The sequence below is a fragment of the Maylandia zebra genome, linkage group LG22, assembly GCF_041146795.1.
Source record: "Maylandia zebra isolate NMK-2024a linkage group LG22, Mzebra_GT3a, whole genome shotgun sequence".
Classification (NCBI taxonomy): Eukaryota; Metazoa; Chordata; class Actinopteri; order Cichliformes; family Cichlidae; genus Maylandia; species Maylandia zebra.
In genome coordinates, this window is record NC_135187.1 from 1,453,393 (window position 1) to 1,470,051 (window position 16,659).

Genomic DNA, 16,659 nt, shown 5'->3' on the forward strand with positions numbered 1-16,659 from the left:
TGTGGTTTCGTGGTGGAGGTGAGAGCAGGAAGTCATCAGAGCACAAACGGTTAGCACGGTGGAAGCTCCGAGTGAGGCGGCACACAGGGAGCCAGTCATGAGGTCGACCGCAGAGCGGTTTTTCACTTCCACATGAATCAGGTTCAAACCGCCGTCGCGTTCTGTCTGACTCGGCTCGATCTCATCGTCACATATCCAACAACAGAACGTCAGCCTGATGCTGAGCTGCAGACGTCTGTTAGGACGGCCTCTTTCAGACCTGTCACATGATTATTATCCGGTCTTTAAGTGATGACGTGACGAATCCTACTTCCGGGCCTAAAGTAGTCTGCGTTTAATATGGCTTTTGTGTTGTTAACATGTTTAATGTTTTGTATTTTCTTCTATTTGATCTCAAAAAGCTCCTGAAACAGTCAGTGATCACTGTTGACCTCCCTCGGCTTTTATCACCACCAGTGTTGGTCAAGTTACTTGAAAAAAGTAATCAGTAACTAATTACTGATTACTCCCCCAAAAAAGTAATCCCGTTACTTTACTGATTACTTATTTTCAAAAGTAATTAATTACTTAGTTACTTAGTTACTTTTTAAAAACACGATTTACAACCTGAAGAGGTGATAAAGTGATAGATCTTTCAGCCCAATTCTACTTTTTCTACATAATCCATCATACAAAATGTAATCAAATGGAAAAGTCTCTTTTTAAAACTTGTTTTATCAGTTTTAATCTTTTAACTTTATGCATCAAGCAAAACATTTAATTATATGCAACATTCTCTGACTTGAATAAATTAGTTTAACATTTAAACCTATTTTCTACACATTCCAGCACATAAAATAAAATATTTTTTGTGTTTTCACTCACTCTTTCAAACAGATGCAAGTAAAACACAGCAGAAAATAAATAAAGTCAAAGACTCAGCGGTCCTTTTGCTCTATTTTCACCTGTAAAGCAGGAGCAGGGTAGGCGGAGGGTTACCCTGGTGCAGGTGTGCTGCGGTCAGTTGAAGAATCCGCGAGTGTCTCTGTGAGTTTCCCATTACGTCGTAGCTACTCGGTGCTTGTTGGAAGTTTAGGGGTTTTTTTCGCTGTAAAAAGAAGTTTTCTTCCCACGCACGATGGACGCTAATGTTCTTGTCACTCTTTATGGAATCAAACTCAAAGTAAGGTCAGTACTTCCACACTTTAAACGCTGCACGCTCATACTCTCTCCCGCACTGATATATGATCCATTGTTGATCTGCACACAGCTGTTGTCACCAACGTCGCACTTGCTTATGTCACTGTCATGAGACATTCTCGCAAAAAAAATCACGGTTTTAGTAACGCAGTAACGCAGCGTTCCTACGGGAAAGTAACGGTAATCTAATTACCGATTTTGCAATAGTAATCCCTTACTTTACTCGTTACTTGAAAAAGTAATCAGATTACAGTAACGCGTTACAAGTAACGCGTTACTGCCCATCTCTGATCACCACTAATCATTTATTTAAGCTCAGTTTTTAAAACCTTAGGATGTAACTACAGCCCAGCCCATGCAGCAGTATATGAATGACTAACCTCGTATTGTGGGTGGATTATCTCAGTTGTTCTCCTGGCTGAAGTTTGGTCCTTTTACAGCATCCTGCCATGCGATTACATTTGTTCCTGACCACCGAGAACACTCACGTTAACTTTTATTGAGTGGAAAAAAAGTTAGCTTGTTTATATTATGCTAACATAGCTGTGTCGCTAGCATCATTATATACCAGCTAGCCCAACTTCAGTAACCCTACAAACGTCACTGCTGTTTAGTTTCCTGTCTTCATTTATGTTGGAAGTGATAGCAGAGCTGTACGTTTTAATTTGTTTCCAAAACCCTGCAGTCAGGACATGCTATATTGTATTTAGATAGAAGCTAGCGAGCTAACTCCCTGCTAACTTCTAACTCCGTTAAATGTCATAAATTCCGTTTTCATGGATGCCTGGATGTTAAACTCAATTGTTACACCTGGTAGAGCAGAACGCTGATCATTTTATTAAAGATGAAAGACTTTAGACAGTTTTTAACTCTCAGTGATCCTGCCGGGATCGTTTGATTTATAGACCTGCAGCGGAGTTTGAGCCCAGACACGACTGGTGACGTCAGACTGAACGACCAGATTGTGATTCTCAGAGTTAAGAGGAAGTTCTGGATGTTGTGCACGATTAATGGACCGTAAAATGTTTCGTTTCTCTTTCATCTTCTTGATTTATTTATTTTTATTGTTTGAAACATTCAGAGTGATTCACTGTTAAGTTATTTCAAACAAGCGTCCTCTCGTCTCCACGCCGACCTGCTGAGCGTGGGCGAGCGCAGTTTCTGAAGGCCGTCCAGGTTCAGACGCCGTACAGTACTGATGGAATATTGATTATTTATTTAGTCCTTTTAACTGGAGATATGAAATGAGTTCCAAACTTGCACCAGTGCAGACGAAGAAAAGCTCGTTCCTCCTCGTTGTCGTCTCGAAACTTTGGAGGAAACTGTATTTCCGGGCTGCTCCTGGTTTCCTCTATGAGCGTCTTCTTCCTGCTCCTCTTCCTTACTTTGGGTTTCTTGCTTGTTTCGTTCGTCGCCTCTGTTTCAGCCTGTGATGTCCTGGCTGTCAGACAGACTCTTCGCCCTGCTAATGAGCCGTTCCCTCTGCTGTCATTATGACTTCACCTCCTCTCAGACTTAAATGGCTTCTTTCCTCATTTCTTCCTCCAACTTTCCCCTGAGGGAGCGACCTGCTCTGTTTCCACTAAACTTAAACTAAGTTAAACATCAGGAGCATCGAATCCGTCAATCAAACAACAGCATATGAAACATGTGCAGCAGCGGGAAAACCTCAGCGTCCGCCTGTTTCCTCGCGTTAGGACTAAAGTGTGACAGCAGCAGCTCCCTCTGAGGAGGTCCGCTCGCCACAGCGCTAAACTCTGTCTCCGCCCACTTTAACCACAGACTGCTTCATCAGCATGAAGAGCCTCAGCTTCTGAGCAGCTGATCAACAGTTTTTAACTTTATTTGTCATAATTAATAACCTTCAGTTACTGTGGTTTGGACTCATTAAGGTCAGACTGCTCTAAGTACAGTTTCATATGTATGATGTCACTGAATGGGTGTGGCATACGGGCATCTCCACCCCCACCTGCTGCTTGTAGGTGAAAGCCAGTCAGAAAAGGGTGACATTAGAATATGTGGAGCAGGTCAGGCGGTTCACTGTGTTCAGCATCTTCAGGTCAGATAAAACTCATTTCTCCACATTGTCACGATTTCTCTTTGATGAGTGCTTGTTGGAAGTTTGCTCCGACAGGAAACAGGCCTGAGCTTTACACTGCTGCTCGCAGAGCACAGCTTTGCACAGCAGGTCACAGAAATGAAGACGTGCACGAGCAGCGGCGACGCCGTCATTCACGAGTACGACAAACCGTCAGCAACGCCGGCTGCATCGTGCACGACGGCATGACTGCGATGAGCAGGGTCAGGGGGTTGCAGGGGAAGCTTGAGTGGATTTAACCCCAGCAACACACGGTGAGTGATGCTTTAATGGGCTCTGTGAACGGCCTGTTGTGTGAATGTTGCACATGTCTGGATCCCTGCAGCCAAGAGATTCTAACTCACGAGGTGTTCACGCATCACATCCTGTTTGGCAGCACATCTGGACAAAGAGCTGCAGTTTTTAGACTGAGCTGTGGTGGGACAGCAGCACTCAGAGCTCCACAGTCTCTGCAGGACTTTCCACTTTTCTTACTTTCATGTGTATAAAATTCACCAATTACGTTCTAACAAATATGGATCAGGTGGACAGAAACTCTGGACTCTATAACAGCGAACTCGATGCTCAGGCTGAGCTTTGACACAAACCAGAGTAGTTTGGGTCATTAGTGGGTCAGAAAGTGCCAGAAACCTCCATGGAAACCAAATAAATCAGTGACCTGCACCGGCTGTTTCCTCAGACTCGATCTGTCACAGTTATTGACGGGACAATCAAGACGTGGGCGTCAGCTTCAATCGCTCTTTTCCCACTTTTACAAGCTCCAGCTCTGGTTGCTGGCTTGGCTCGGCCCGCCGCACATGTGGTACAATTAGCCTTCGCTTCATCGCGCATGTGTTCCTGGTTTCTGTGGTATTTCAGTCATTTCTGAGCTCCCACGGGAACCGCAAAAGCACCGCCGACCAGCCGCGGGGGCAAACCGAAGACTTCTGAGGTCTGCAGTTAAAGGTGGCAGTAAAGACGGTGAGCTCTGTGAAGCACACGAGGGAGCACACAACACTGCATGCATGTGTACGAGCATTACAGATGCTTTAGCTACACAGAACAATCAAATATTAATACTCAGGTAAATGAACCGTTTTAGTTTGTTTGCAATTTGGAATTAGGATCATTCATTTGTAATAATTGTAATTATACAATAATGAGTTTGGTATTATGTTTCAAACTCTCAAATTTACATCATCTCAGTGTGAAGCTGCATCAGCTGACTGATCTTCTTCTTCTGTAGCTTAAAATCAAGTTTGACTCGTTCCTGTTTGAGGATGTATGAAGGTAAATATCTGCGTGGTTTCATTAGAAGCCTGGAAGTATTGTCCCCAGCATCAAATCTTATTTTGAAGGAATCACTGGGAAGTTGCTGACCTCTGCTAAACTTGTGTCGGTAGAACTGTGAGGTTTTCAGACTCTTTATGATCTGAGCAGGATTTAAAATTCAGACGAGGTCGCAGCCTGAGCGCACCACGCTGTGAGACTGCACTGCTGCTCTCTTCATGCACAAAGTGCAAATATTGCTGCAAAATCCTCAAACAAAAGCACGCCAGAAAGTCACGGAGCACCATGGTAATACAAAACAGGGCTCGTGGTGAGAGGGTGGAGGTCAGTCGGAGGTCATCGGGTCATGAAGCTGGTGATAAATTTGGACCATAAAGCCCTGAGTGTGCCTTCAGGTGTCGTCTCACACCACACGTCTAAACTAAAGGCAGCTTCAAAACTGAGTCACTCCCCAAAGACACTCACATCGCTAAGGTCTGCAGTTAGGGGCGTGGGCAGGTGGCTGCAGGTGTGCAGTCCGGCTCAGGTTGGACGTGACCTACCAACAAGGCTTGCAAACATCATCCAAACACATTCTTGCAGCAATAAAACAGCACGAGGGACTAAAAATGTCTCCCAGTCCCAGGAGTCCTTCCTCCATCTTTACTTACAGTCTATGCTTTGAATCAGCACACTGTAACTTTGTCCAAACCTGCAGTCACACATGAATGAAAACTCTGTCACGCACCTATTTTACATCCTCTCTGAGCAACACGAGCGCCCGCAGCCACACGCCTGTGTGGAGTCAGCTGGGTCCTTCAGCGCCCGCTAACCAGCAGAGCGTCCTGCAGCGGGGGACGCAGACCCCTCTGAAACACATGAGCCCCTGAAAACATCTAAAAATCAGATGTTTTCCATCTCCAGCCCTCCGCCCAGCGGGGACCTGTAAAGCCCACAGAATTACATCAGAGGGAAACAGAGGAGGAAGAGAGGAGAGAGGGAGGAAAAATTCTTCAAGTATGAGAAAATTTTACTGCACTCCTCCTCCCCTCCCCTCCTCTCTCGCTCCGTCCATCACCCTCCTCGTCCTCCTCCTGCCGGTCAGTCAGCGAGAGAGCCGGACTGAGACGAGACTTCAGCACCGCTGAGGGAAACTCCTCACCTCTCTGAGCAGGTAGGATGCTGCTGCAGGACCAAACTCTGCTGAGAGCGAGGTTCATAAACATTTAATATGAATGTAACGCAGAGCAGATTTCATTTGAACATTCATCATTTAAACAGCAGAACTGTGCAGCCATGATTGCTGCTTTTCTTCATTCGAGGACGAGGGTGAAACGAGCAGCTGCTGTTTTACATTCAGTGCCGACGATGTTTCAAAAGGTTTTAGCTTCATGTTTCATTTATTTTAAATTGCTTAGATATTTATCTCTTTATTTTTTATGAGCTTTGCAAGAACACGAGTTTCATATTTTGGTCATTTTTATGACTTTTACAAATAAACTGAAAAGATTTCTTTTTATTTGTTGGTTGAAAAAAGATTTAATTGTTGGACTTTTGAACTTTTGTCTGTTTTCTGTCAGTTTAACGACCAAATTAATTTGATCTCATCAGCTGTAGCTTCACAGGGGAGGATTTGTGGGTTTTGGTGATAATAATTGGCAGCAAATGGAATAGATTCATGTTTTTCAGACATTCATTCATGTAAAAAATAAATCATAATTTCTTTTACATGATCCAACGATGTGAAACGTGCCGACTGCTGCAGAGCTGTGACGGAAATCATAAAGCAAATATCCAAATCAGGATTTTACAGAGAACCAGGCAGTAATGATGCAGAAATACAGACAAAGTAAAATGTTTTCAGTTTTATGTATAAAGCCAAAGATCAGAGAGACTCGTGCATGTAATAACGCATCCTGCAGCAGAATCGATGCAGGCTTATGTTTGGACGTCGTCTCTGTGACACTGAAGTCTCCGTCCTCTGTGATGGACTGAATCAAATAACTGCTTTGATTAAAAAAAAAAATCTGCTATTTCACTCATCAGCAAGTCAATCAGCAACCTGCAGGACTAAAAACTTACAGCAGTTCATGACTGCCAATAACTGCAGTTCCTCTAATGTCCACTAGAGGCCACATGTTAGAACATCTGACTTCACAGCAGAATCAAACATTTACAGGTTTACAAGCTGCTAAACAGCTACTTTCCCCCCTTCATGGTAACTGTGTACTGCTGCTAGCTTCATCTCTGAACTGCTTCTTTTTAATGCACTTATCTGACCAATAGCATGGCTGCTGTGAGGGTACACACACAGTCCTTCCTAACATTTCATCACTTTGTTACTTGGCAAACATTAGCAGGAATCTCTGCACCCACTTTATGGAAGCAGCTTGCTAACTGGGCTAGCTAGTATTAGCATTTACCTTAGCGCGCCGCCCTGTTGTCCATATATGCTAACTGGGTTGCAAAAACACTGAGCCCTCAAAACACAGAATCCAGAAACCAGTGGCTGATGTCACAGTAACAACTTCCATTTTTTATGTACAGTCTGTGTTGTTGCACCCACAGCTGCCAGATTTCCTCACTGGACTCTTGCTGCTGTGATCCTCTGTGGTCTCGGGGAAGCTTTTGGCCAAAGCATGTAAATGTGCTTCCTGATGTTCCTGATCTTTCATCATTCTGTTAGCACAAATGTTAAAGTTTCACAAAGTCAAACCCGTTTCCTGTTTCTGAGACCTGAGATCGCTCATGTATGTCTGAAGGTTGTGACTGTGTTACTCGATATTAACTAGGTAATAGTAGTTTCTGGAGTTGCACCCCTGCTTGCTGGTTTGAAGCCAGAAGAACATTTATAGGGTTTATAAGATCTCCTCCTCCTGGTCATTACAGTGCTATCAAATGATTAACCTGAGTGTGGGCGTGGAGCGACAGGTTTGTCACATAGTCTGGAAGCAGTGAGGGAACAGCCTCCAGCAGCACTGAGAGTAAAGGTGAAGAGCACATGAGAAGCCTTCATGGTGTATTTTGAGAATTTGTATTGCCCTCCTGAGGTTCTCCCGTAGCAGCTGGAACAGCTGTCACAGGCAGCTATTTACAAGGTAATCGTTCTCACTTAGACCCACTGAGCAGAAACTGGCCGAGGTCCAGACTGAGATCTAAATCAAACCGCACATGCAGAAGCCTCTGTGTGTCGGTCGAGTTAGCAGCAGAGAAACATGTGGACAGACGGAGAGGAAAGGTTCAGGGTTCAGGGTTCAGATCCAGAGCTGAGCTGAAGCAGAGACATGATGGACGAGTCCTGAGGACACCTGCATCAAAAGTTAAATTATTCTCATAGGAGGCTTTAAAACAGCCAAAGACAAATAACAGATAGAAGTCAGGCTGGTGCAAGCTGAAGCTGAAGAGGCATCAGGATCCACTCATCACAGCTTCACTGCAAACATGCTTGTTTCACTCCAGTGGACTGAGAGGACACACGGGTGGTTACTGAGGCCGACAGACCATTCACAGAGCTACTTGCTGCTCATAAATATGCTAACAATGTAAAGTAAAAGTCATGTAACCAGGAGGAGTTTGCAGTGTTTCCTCCTGCACATGAACAGGATTTAAGGTGTAAGTATCTAAAGAAGTCTTACAAACATTCACAGAGCTTCAATTTTGCCTCTTTTTTAAGTAAAGAAACTCTAAACTGGGATCTGTTTCCTCAGATGCTCCACACATAATCGGCTGTTTGGGGCCAAATTGCACTTGAAGTAATATTCGGCGTTGCCAGGCCCCGGCCTGATCCGCATGTCAGAAAATCGGCTGCAGGATAACAAGCTACTCTTTCAGACCAAGTTACTTTTTCCATCGGGTTTTTATTGGCCGCCATGCTCCGCTGACGGGCCCATAAACAGCTAATGGCCCCCTATTCCGGCTAATTGTGGCCAAAGTGGAGTCTGCTGCGCTAACATGAAATTTAAGGTGAGCTTAAATGTGTAATTCTGTGTCTCTTCCAGTGGGAAAACCCATGGACAGCAAAGGCGAGAGGAAAAAATCCATCACCTCTGTGACTGAAGCGAAGTGAGAGCAGGTCCAGATCTGCAGACTCTTTCCAACTGAGTCCTGGAAGCAACCGGCTCCGCTGTTACCGGCAAACGTCCGTCAGCATCGATTTCCCGAGCGGTCCGGCATCTTTCTCCTCAAACACCCAGGGAAGTCTTCTCCTGGTGCCACCCTGGCGATGCTTCCTTTCATCCCCTGCCTCCTCCTCTTCCTCCTCCTGGCCGGCCCAGCCCTCCTGACCCCGTCAACCTCCAAAGAGCTACAGTTAAGGGGTCAACGGACACCAAGGGACACCAAGCAGGACTCCTTCAAGGTGATTAAGGGTTTAGCTGAGATAAATGGGCCGACTCACGGCAGTTCAGTGGTCATCTGGGTTAAACGAGGGTCAGTGTGGTTAAAAGGTTCAGGGAATTCTTCTTTATCTGCTTTTATTTGATGGCCCCTGTAACATCTGACTCCGCAATCACAGGAGTTTTAAGTTTTCATATCTGTCTGCAGATGATTCCTTATTGCAGGAAGAAGCCAGTGAAGGCCAGTAATGAACATACAGGCATCTCATTGTTAGGACGTTTGAATCCAGAAATCTGCTCAGGAGATGATGCAAAAGCCAACTGCACAGTCAGAGTTCAGTTCCAAGCCGTCTGCAGTCCAAGCAAAGAATAAATTGCAGAGACCTATCATCAACAAACTCTCGATGTGTTTTAACTGATGACTGACGTCTTTGCTGCCCTGCGCTCCAGCACATTTTAATGTTGGAAAAAGCAGAAAGTTAAAGCCATAAACCTCCTGCGCCTTCTGTAATATATCTACCCCGGCATCGCCGGACTAATGTGCAAATGTGAATTTGTCTGGAACCTTTTTGTTGAGCTCCAGTTTCCAGCGGGCATAGAGCAAACTCAACTAGATAGACGAACAGCCAATCAGAGGAGCTGCGATGAAGGATAATGCTAATGGACTCTTTCAGAAATGACACTTTGTGCTCCAGAGCAGCAGCGATTATTTCACCCCGAGCTCAGTAACATGAAAAAAGGTGGCTGCAAGAAATCCACAGTCCAAAAACCTGACAAAGTCCAAACACAGTCAGGAAGACGACTCAAAGGTTTAGACTCAAACACACTGATGGGAAGATGGACAATACGACACAGGAGGACTCAACCAGGACAACAGGAACGTAGAAACATGAGAAGCCATATGTGGAACAAACCAGCAGAACACAGCATTGAGAACATGAAAACTTAACATGAAACAAAGTGCAATGATTGGTGTTTTCTGCTGTTGCAGGTGGTCATCTCAGAGGGCTGTGCCACTCAGGGTGATGCATCTGATGGGAGTACAGGAGGTAAAGAGTCTGACCTGAAACAAGAACATCCAGAAACTGTAGTTTTTCACAGCAGTGGGGGGTGTTGTAGCTCAGCTCCTACTGCAGAATATAATCACAACCAAATGTCCTCGTTTGCAGGTAAAGAAATTGACCTGGCGCCTGGTTCTCCTCTGGTTCTGACCCATAAGATCAAACTGGTTCCCTCAGATTCGGCGTCTGGGTCTGGATCTTGTGGATGCGACGCCGACTTTGCTCCGCTGCGGGAGCGGCTGGAGAGGCTGGAGAGGGAGGTGTCAGCCCTCCGGGAGACGTGTGGAGGGGCTGAAGGAAACTGCTGCAGCTCAAACGAAAGCAAAGGTAAAACTGGATATTTCTATTAGATCGACCACGTTTCTTACCTTCAATATTTATCTGTAGAGCAGAAAGACGCGACTATCAGCGTTAAAGAGGGCACACTTTTATGTCAACAGCACTCTTACAGAGCGCTAACAAGCCTCCGTTACAGATCCCTGTTAGCATGAACTTGGCAACAGTGGGAAGGAAAAACTCACTTTTAACAGGAAAACTCCATCAGAACCAGGCTGAGGCAGGGACGATCATTTGTTCTCCAGATCATCCATCAGTGTGTGAATGTTGGACACAAAGCATAGAAACACGGCTTTAACCCTTTAAGTCCTACCATAGAACCAAGTCTGCCAGAGCTTATATTATATTTTTACATGCTGTGGAGCCATTTTTGGGAGCATTTCAAGTTGCTATACATCAATACAACCATTATAGCCCAGATTTTAAAGATATGTCTGCATTAAGTGCATAGTAATTACACAAATTGCAAAAACTTGCAATAAACTACAAAAAAATTGAAAATCGTTTTTGTTTTTTTAACATATATTTCTAGTGAGAGAAATTTAAGAGGCTTATCCCTCAAAACTGTAAATACAAAAAAGTTTCACAAAATAGTTTCCCACCACAGGAAATTTATTTTGAGTGTCTTCATAGTTTTATTTTTGAAATACAGCAATTTTTATACACTGCAGGAAAAACGAAAATAAATATTATAGTGCAAATTTGCAAAAAAACAGCATGTGCATCAAAATAAACTATTTCCAGCTGTGCATAGGGTTGCCAACCGTCCCTTAAAATACGGAATCGTCCCGTATTTCGAAACAAAAGTACACGTCCCGTATTGAGCTAATAAGCGACGCACTTTGTCCCGCAATACAGTGAGAATCAAAAGTAGTCTATAAATGTTAATGGAATTAACGCTTTGTTTGAAAACATAATTCCCAGCCCCTCTCCTGCTTTGTGACCAATGAGCTGACAGCACACTTACGAGTATGACAATTCAGATTACCGCTCATCTCATTGGTCAAGGAAAGGTCGCTTACGGAGAAAATACCGGAAGACAACAGGTGACCACAACAAGAAGCATGGCCAACAGGGAAACAAACGCCGACACTGCGGTGCAAGTCTCGGACGACAGTACACCTAAAGCTGGGCAGACACTGTGCGATTTTTTCAGTCACGTTATTCAGCTCCTGCTCAAACTGCACGATTGACTCGCAGGGGTTAGAAGTTGGTAGGTCACGATGCAGGGTCTCACACTATACGGCCCGATGCTCTGATGCGACCTGAGTGCTCACACTGTGCCTCCATAACATGAAGGTTATAACAGACAATCTGTCGCTCTCTCTCTCTGTCTTTCACTCACACAGACACACCACCACCATCAACTTTGCTAAATTGCTAATGAAAAACATTGATCAGGCAGCTGTGATTGAGCAGCATGTAAATCCAACTATTTTCACGGTTGTTGTGGTCGTGATAATTTTGTGATGCCACATCGAAAAGGCTCGGATGAGCTTTCCAAAGTTCTACAAGTTGTACCTCCATCGCTTGTGTCCAGATCACACGCTGCACTGCCGTGCTGCGCCGTCTTTTACACCAGCATTTACGTGTTTGCGCGCGAGCAGTGTGAGCGGCTGTGGTGAGAACCTCACGAGCGATTGATGATCGGGAGCTGGTTGTGAGGTGTTAATCACTTCTCGTTACCCCACGTATACTACACGACGCACGATGAAGGCCAAAATCGGTCCGATCACTCAAAAATCGGCTCAAAATGGGCCTAAAACCGCACAGTGTGAGCCCAGCATCAGAGCAGCAATGTTTGTTCAGAGAAAGGGAAAAATGGGAAAAGGAAAACACCTGGCTGGAAAAAGTTAATATGGGCATGTGCAGTGAATATCAGCGCTATGTGGCCAGAAGTGTGATAATATAACTTATTTTGTGTAATAAACAACTGCAAGGATAGATGATTACAACAAATAGATGACTAATACATAAAAGTAATACATAGATGAATAATGATGATGAGTTAAGATGCGTAATCATGGGAACAAGCGGGTTTACAAACAGGAGCAGCTGATTAGCATTAAGCCAATTGTACTAAATGCACTAAATGTGCACAGTTACAAGAATATTTTTCTTTCTATTGTTTTCTATTATTTTAAGTTAAGCAGGACAGAGTTCTTTTAAAGAAAGATTTACTTATATTCTCAAAAGTTAAGCATGACAGGCTTCTGTTTAAGAAAGAGACCTGTTTTACTGTGTTAATGTTGTCATTTTGAGCTAAAAATAAATGGCTAAATGATCATTTGTTTCACATGTGTTCATATCACAAAGAATACACATCTACTTAAATCAAATTCAAGTCAAATGGTTAAAAAAATAATTTCACACACAAAAAAAGAGCTAGAAAATTCACCACACTGGGAAGGGTGAAGACAACTGGGCCGCCCGGCCCTGGCCACGAGGTGTCCCTTATTTATTTTTCAGGGAGTTGGCAATCCTAGCTGTGCAATATGAGTCCTAAGCATCCCAGAAACGACACAGAAAGTCATAAAGTCAAACATAACTTTTAAAAACACCAGTATCCGATTATTAAGTGATGACGTGACGAATCCTACTTCCGGGCCTAAAGTAGTCTGCGTTTAATATGGCTTTTGTGTTGTTAACATGTTTAATGTTTTGTATTTTCTTCTATTTGATCTCAAAAAGCTCCTAAAACAGTCAGTGATCGCTGTTGACCTCCCTCGGCTTTTATTACCACTAATCATTTATTTAAGCTCAGTTTTTAAAACCTTACGATGTAACTACAGCCCAGCCCATGCAGCAGTATATGAATGACTAACCTCGTATTGTGGATGGATTATCTCAGTTGTTCTCCTGGCTGAAGTTTGGTCCTTTTACAGCATCCTGCCATGCGATTACATTTGTTCCTGACCACCGAGAACACTCACGTTAACTTTTATCCAGTGGAAAAAAAGTTAGCTTGTTTATATTATGCTAACATAGCTGTGTCGCTAGCGGTCACGTAGCACATCATTATATACCAGCTAGCCCAACTTCAGTAACCCTACAAACGTCACTGCTGTTTAGTTTTCTGTCTTCATTTATGCTGGAAGTGATAGCAGAGCTGTATGTTTTAATTTGTTTCCAAAACCCCGCAGTCAGGACATGCTATATTGTATTTAGATAGAAGCTAGCGAGCTAGCGAGCTAACTCCCTGCTAACTTCTAACTCCGTTAAATGTCATAAATTCCGTTTTCATGAATGCCTGAATGTTAAACTCAATTGTTACACCTGGTAGAGCAGAACGCTGATCATTTTATTAAAGATGAAAGACTTTAGACAGTTTTTCAACTCTCAGTAATGCCACAGTGATCGTTTGATATATGGACCTGCAGCGGAGTTTAGACCCAGACACGGCTAGTGACGTCAGACTGAACAACCGGATAGGCTCATGAGGCCCTGATGGTAAAAAAAACTACATTTCCGCGAAAATGACGCCACTTCCGGTTTCGGGCAGGTCATGGCGGACATGCGATAGTTCGCGCTGACGTCTGTTCCAAGGTAGGAAGTGTTATGAACAGCTGATCGGATCGGCAAAGCGTGTTTCTGGAATATTATGTTTTTGTTGCTGCAAGTGCTTTTTATGCAGTTTTTGCAAAACTATATGTGGAAGGAAACTGTGACCGAGGACAAGCTGATGGCATAAGATGCAAGTACAACTCCTCCGGTTTCATATGCAAAAAAATTATTGCGCTAGCTTACGTGGTTGCAGTGCTACCGGGATTTAAAAATAGTTATGCAAAACAGAGCGTGCCGCTCCGACCGGCTTTAAAGGGTTAATGGGTGAATGTTGTATAAAGAGCTTGGCGTGAGTGGAAAAAGTCACCTGATCGAGCCCTACGATAAGCTTTCACAGCTTTATGAACTCTCACTCAGCACTTTTCCCTTCTTAGATCCCTGAAGCCAGTGAGGAGCCGATCTGATGCTTCATGGACGTTTATAATTTTAGCATCTTCATTTTAAATATTCTTAAAGTTCATCACATGCCGAAGCTTTAATGACCGGCTGCATTTCTGTCATTGTCATATAGAAAAGCCACATTTTCATGTCACGTCTAAACATTAAACGAAACGTGAAAAGTTTTTCATTCACGTGCAAAAAAATAAAAATTCAAACTGAATTTGAGACAGTGATCAAAATCATTCGTCATGCATGAACGAATTCTTTATACCAGGCTGGAAAAAATGATGTTTTTTCATACCAGAGGACTCAAAAGACTTAAAACAGCTGGAGGAGCAGGACCTGCATACAAACCTTTAACAGACACAAAGTCGAGGTCGTGTTTGTTCCACCTCAGTGCCAAAAATCCAAAAGTAATAAATGAAATAAAAATCAAATGTTTTCAAACTTTATCAGAAAGACGTGCAGCAGATCGTGAGTCATGTTTTCAAGGCCTCGAAGCTTCGAGAAGAAATAAGTTCGGGAGCTTTAGGAAAGCCGAGGTTTTCCATCACATGGCTCCAAAGTCACCCACAGTTGATTTCATCAGTGTGGAGCTGATGATGTCCTGCAGCAGCTCCACAGTATGAACCCCAACCAGCCAAAGATCCACTCTAAAAGCACCTGAAGCATGTTGGTGAGGTTAGCAAACAGAAACTCCAGACCAAATGGAGCAATCAGCTCACGCATGGATGAAAAAGTAAATATAAACCGAACTCTGGCACAACCAGCAATAATCCTATTTATGAAAATAAACACTGGGGATGTTTGGGAGGATTCTGTGGCTGCTGATCAAAGAGACGCAAACAGAAAAACATCGCAAGGAGAGGAGGAAACACGAGAGAACAGCGATTAATACGAGTCTGCATCAGCAGGTGCTAACCTCCCCGCCGCGCAGCACGGCGGCGCTCAGCATACAGAGCAGCAGTCGGTCTTACAGCGGCTGATCTTTAGCTCGTAATTACAGTGAAAATGACCCAAGATGTTGTTGGTCTGCAGCACAGTGTGTGTTCATAGCAACATATGTTTAACAAACACTGGACTCTATTGGATTTGTTAAAGAAACGGTCCCTGTGTGCGCTCCAGGTTTTTTTTACTGCCGAATTCTTGTTTTGTGAGGGCATCGCTTTGCAGCAAAGTCTGTGACAGCAGCGTCCAAACATCGACAACACCAAACGTGTACCCGATGCCAAAAATGACACGCCGGAGGAACGGGCCACGAGGAGATGGAGGTGCCGCTCTCTGTTTCCCAGGACGTCCCTTTTCAATCTTTGCTCCACGATGACACTCGGATTCATAAACCTTCCTTTTCACTCGCATTTAAAACACAACCAGAGTGTCAACAGCAGCGCAGGATCCATCGACTGCATTACTGTGTGAATCTGCCTCGCACCGTGACCTCGAGCAATAACAGACCAATGAGAGGCCACAGACATGTCTCTGCTGACGATTAGCTCTCTGAGCATGTGGTTTCTATTCTGTAGGTTTTTGTCTTTGTTTGTTTTTTAAGTTGATTTCTTGAAAAGGTTTCTCATCATTTCACATAGAAGTATACAAACATTTATCTGCGTGCAGGTTTTCTGCAGTTTGGTAACGAAACACAGGAAGTGTCTTCTGTGAAGGTTCTCAGTCATCCAGCTCATCGTGGTCTAAGAAGCTCGGAAAGAAAAGCATCTGGACTATTCTCTACTTAATCACATTAGCCAGGTGTGAATCGGTCGTAGGTCACGATCAGCCACGCTTCAGGTCAGCTCATTGTGAAACCCAGCCCCACCCTATCATGTGATGTCCTGAGGTCAGGTGGCCCAGGATGTGAGTGGGCGTTTAAATCTAAATCTTTCTCTTCATGTGTGGAAAGCTGACCTGACAGCTGAGCAGTCTCTGACAGGGTTACAGGGACCCACAGTGGGAGGCGTTATCTACACCTGGAGGAAACGTTAACACTGTGAATGAATGAAATATGAAACATCTAATACAGAGCAAAGCGAAATGAAAATGAAAGTTTTTTGACTTTATTTAACATTACTGGGCAGCTACCTGCTGTTTCCTACACCCTCCTTCATGCTCTCTCAGACGTGCATCAGACCTGTTGAATATTTCACCACCATCTGTTATTATGTGTTCTAATAGCTTTATGTTAATCTAATAAAAAAGTAAAGTAGACTAAAGCTGTATTCTACTAATAGAATATGTGTTTTTCTTTGAGTGTGTGATTGGATTAATTTCAGAGATGATCACATTACAAACTGGCAGAGATTAACCTGTGAGCTGTGTGTGTGTGTACTTGTATTACCTGAAACATGGGGACCCATAGATTGTGAGGATATGGGGGTCTGATTTGTGTTAGGGGGAATAAAGTAAGACTGTAATTTACTCCAAAATCATTACCCAAAACTGGATAAAAAGTTAATGTCCTGTT

The 16,659-nt window shown here is 43.7% G+C and overlaps 1 protein-coding gene across 2 annotated transcripts in view; it reads left to right on the forward strand.

The window, feature by feature from the left end:
• The first annotated feature begins 5,219 nt into the window (after window positions 1–5,219).
• Window positions 5,220–16,659, forward strand: part of tnxbb (tenascin XBb) — a 50,847-nt gene continuing 39,407 nt past the window's right edge. Inside the window, exons 1-4 of one of the 2 annotated variants that reach the window (XM_024798401.2) lie at window positions 5,220–5,699; window positions 8,524–8,882; window positions 9,851–9,908; window positions 10,029–10,247. In XM_024798401.2, coding sequence (XP_024654169.2) covers window positions 8,748–8,882; window positions 9,851–9,908; window positions 10,029–10,247 — 412 coding nt within the window. In that variant the 5' untranslated portion in view covers window positions 5,220–5,699; window positions 8,524–8,747. The remainder of the gene's footprint in view (window positions 5,700–8,523; window positions 8,883–9,850; window positions 9,909–10,028; window positions 10,248–16,659) is intronic. The other variant, XM_024798404.2, reaches the window with a different exon arrangement.